Here is a 2052-nt window from a genome sequence, read left to right as displayed (position 1 = left end):
AAATTTTGACGCTGTTTTCCTTTTCATGAATTTCAATTGACGCCGGCGTCAATTGTGGTCATGCGACCTTCTTGCCGCTGAAAATGAGCGTCGAGCGTCAGCATGAAAAGGCACCTTAAGAAATAAAAATGTGTAAATCATGTAAAATTTTAAATATATACTTAATGAAATACAATAAAACCTTAAATAAATAAATAAACTATTGACAATTAAACCTACGTTTATTAGTTTATTTATGTATTTATTAAACTCTTGTCTTAATTCTGTTCTGGTTTAGTTACGTAATTTGATTAGGGTCAACCGCACGTCCACAGTGTAGATTCTGAATTATAGTGTGAGGAGGAAGAGTTGAAACCTCGGTTGAAACGCAATTTACTTAGATAATAATAAAAAGACATATGTAACGAAAAAAAATAAATATTTTATTCAAACAGAATAAAATTAAGGAACGTTTTTTGTAATTATTAAAATATACATTTAATAACATCTAATAATTTTAAATAAAATGTAGACTTGAATAAAATAACAATCTAAATATAAATTTTATTGCATATATGTTTTGTTTTCCTCCCGACTTTTTTAATAGTTTGTTTAGCAACATCTTTTTCGAATTGTTCAAGTAATTGCAATTCTTCACTCGTTACACGGAAGTCGCGGATCAGGACTGCTAGATAAAAGAAAGACAAAATAAAATAGATATAAGCATTATAAGTATTAATGTTTTATTTATATACAAATTATTATTATTACAAGTAATCGCTCCAGTGCTGCAATGTAAAATAGTACATAATAGTACAATTTGCTAATATTAGTATGCATTTAATAGTACCCTTATCGAAATTTAATAAGTGATTATTTGGTGATTAATTAATTTTGAGTATTTGTACGTGCAATGGCTTTGTCCATTTATTTTCCGTGCAGTCCGAAGAGAAATGTCGCTCACATATACTTGCTGAAAATTACACATAAGTTTTCAGAATAAGGGCCAAAGCACATATGACAGTCGTAGTCGTGGACGTAAGAAACGCACAAGCTTTGGCGTATCCTGATTTGTCAGGTCGAGGACTACGACTGTCGTATATCGCTACGCCATGTTATGTGCTTTGGCTCTAACACAAATTATATACTGTATACGAATTCAAATGATTCTTAAAATTTACCGCTGTTTATGTTTAAATTTTCTTCTTCTCGGTAGCAATAAGTTTCGAGCCATTTTTCTTTTAACTCGCGATTTTGCGGGAATGGAAAGAACTTGATGTCTTTCGTTTTCGTAGCTTCACCGGAACGACTTTTGCAATTTCTCACGCAACAAGTCGGCATGATTCCTAGTAGATGATCATAAATACATATTATTTAGCAAATATCAACCAATATAATGGCTGCGTTCAGCCGAACCTCTGCTTAGCGAAGCGAAAGGTAGCAACTGAATGGCCGGTATTCATAGTCGGTTCTTATATTTAAGACCATCTTAAGTACAATCTTAAGATGTCATTAACCAATCACAGAGCCGTATTAGCATCTTAAGATATTACTTAAGACGGTCTTGAAATAAGATCTGATTATGAATACCGGCCAAATGTGATTGGTTCTTACCTTTGGATCCAACAAATTACACTTAAGGGGTTATACGCAGTCATAAATGTCAAAAAAATCGATTTTTTAGAAAAGACATTTTCTGAAAGTATATCATCTTATAAATATTCTCTGAAAGTTTCAAGTTGATCGGATAAAAATTCACAAAGTTATAGGCTTTTATGTAGACGCCCGTCGGAACGCTCGCGCGGGTTAGGTTAGATATACAGCGGCAGCTGCGTTAGGGACAATGATGTTTTGAGCGCAATAAAACCTGTTTATGAAGATTTGAGTAAAGATACTTTATTGACAAGATGTGTAGGCGGTTTTACTCAAAACAATAACGAGAGCTACAACCAACTTATCTGGAAAATCAGCCCAAAAATTGTTCCAAGTGGCTCAATTATTGTCAATTTAGCTGCACACATTGCTGCCTGCGTATTTAATGAGGGTACTCAGAGTCCTATTCTTTATATAGAA

The 2052-nt window shown here is 33.0% G+C and overlaps 1 protein-coding gene across 1 annotated transcript; it reads right to left on the bottom strand.

Moving 5' to 3' along the window:
• Nucleotides 1-767: 767 nt before the first annotated feature.
• Nucleotides 768-1648, bottom strand: LOC112459604 (THAP domain-containing protein 5-like). Its single transcript, XM_025023780.1, has 3 exons — nt 1594-1648; nt 1161-1325; nt 768-952 (listed from the first exon to the last, which is right to left on the bottom strand). Exons 2-3 carry the CDS (start codon nt 1318-1320, stop codon nt 864-866), a joined length of 249 nt encoding a protein of 82 aa, XP_024879548.1. The 5' UTR covers nt 1321-1325; nt 1594-1648; the 3' UTR covers nt 768-863.
• Between the last annotated feature and the right edge of the window lie 404 nt (nt 1649-2052).

This window comes from Temnothorax curvispinosus, unplaced genomic scaffold, assembly GCF_003070985.1.
Source record: "Temnothorax curvispinosus isolate PA1 unplaced genomic scaffold, ASM307098v1 QBEX01010010.1, whole genome shotgun sequence".
NCBI lineage: Eukaryota > Metazoa > Arthropoda > Insecta > Hymenoptera > Formicidae > Temnothorax > Temnothorax curvispinosus.
The sequence above is the reverse complement of the archived record's forward strand: the minus strand, read 5'-3'. Positions and strand labels throughout refer to the sequence as shown.

Bases quoted from the DNA above. Each gene is read 5' to 3' on its own strand.
- LOC112459604 (XM_025023780.1), bottom strand. From the start codon at position 1,320: ATGCCGACTTGTTGCGTGAGAAATTGCAAAAGTCGTTCCGGTGAAGCT. The intron at 953-1,160 runs GTAAATTTTAAG...TGTAATTTTCAG, and splicing joins AAATTTAAACATAAACAGCG to CAAGTATATGTGAGCGACAT.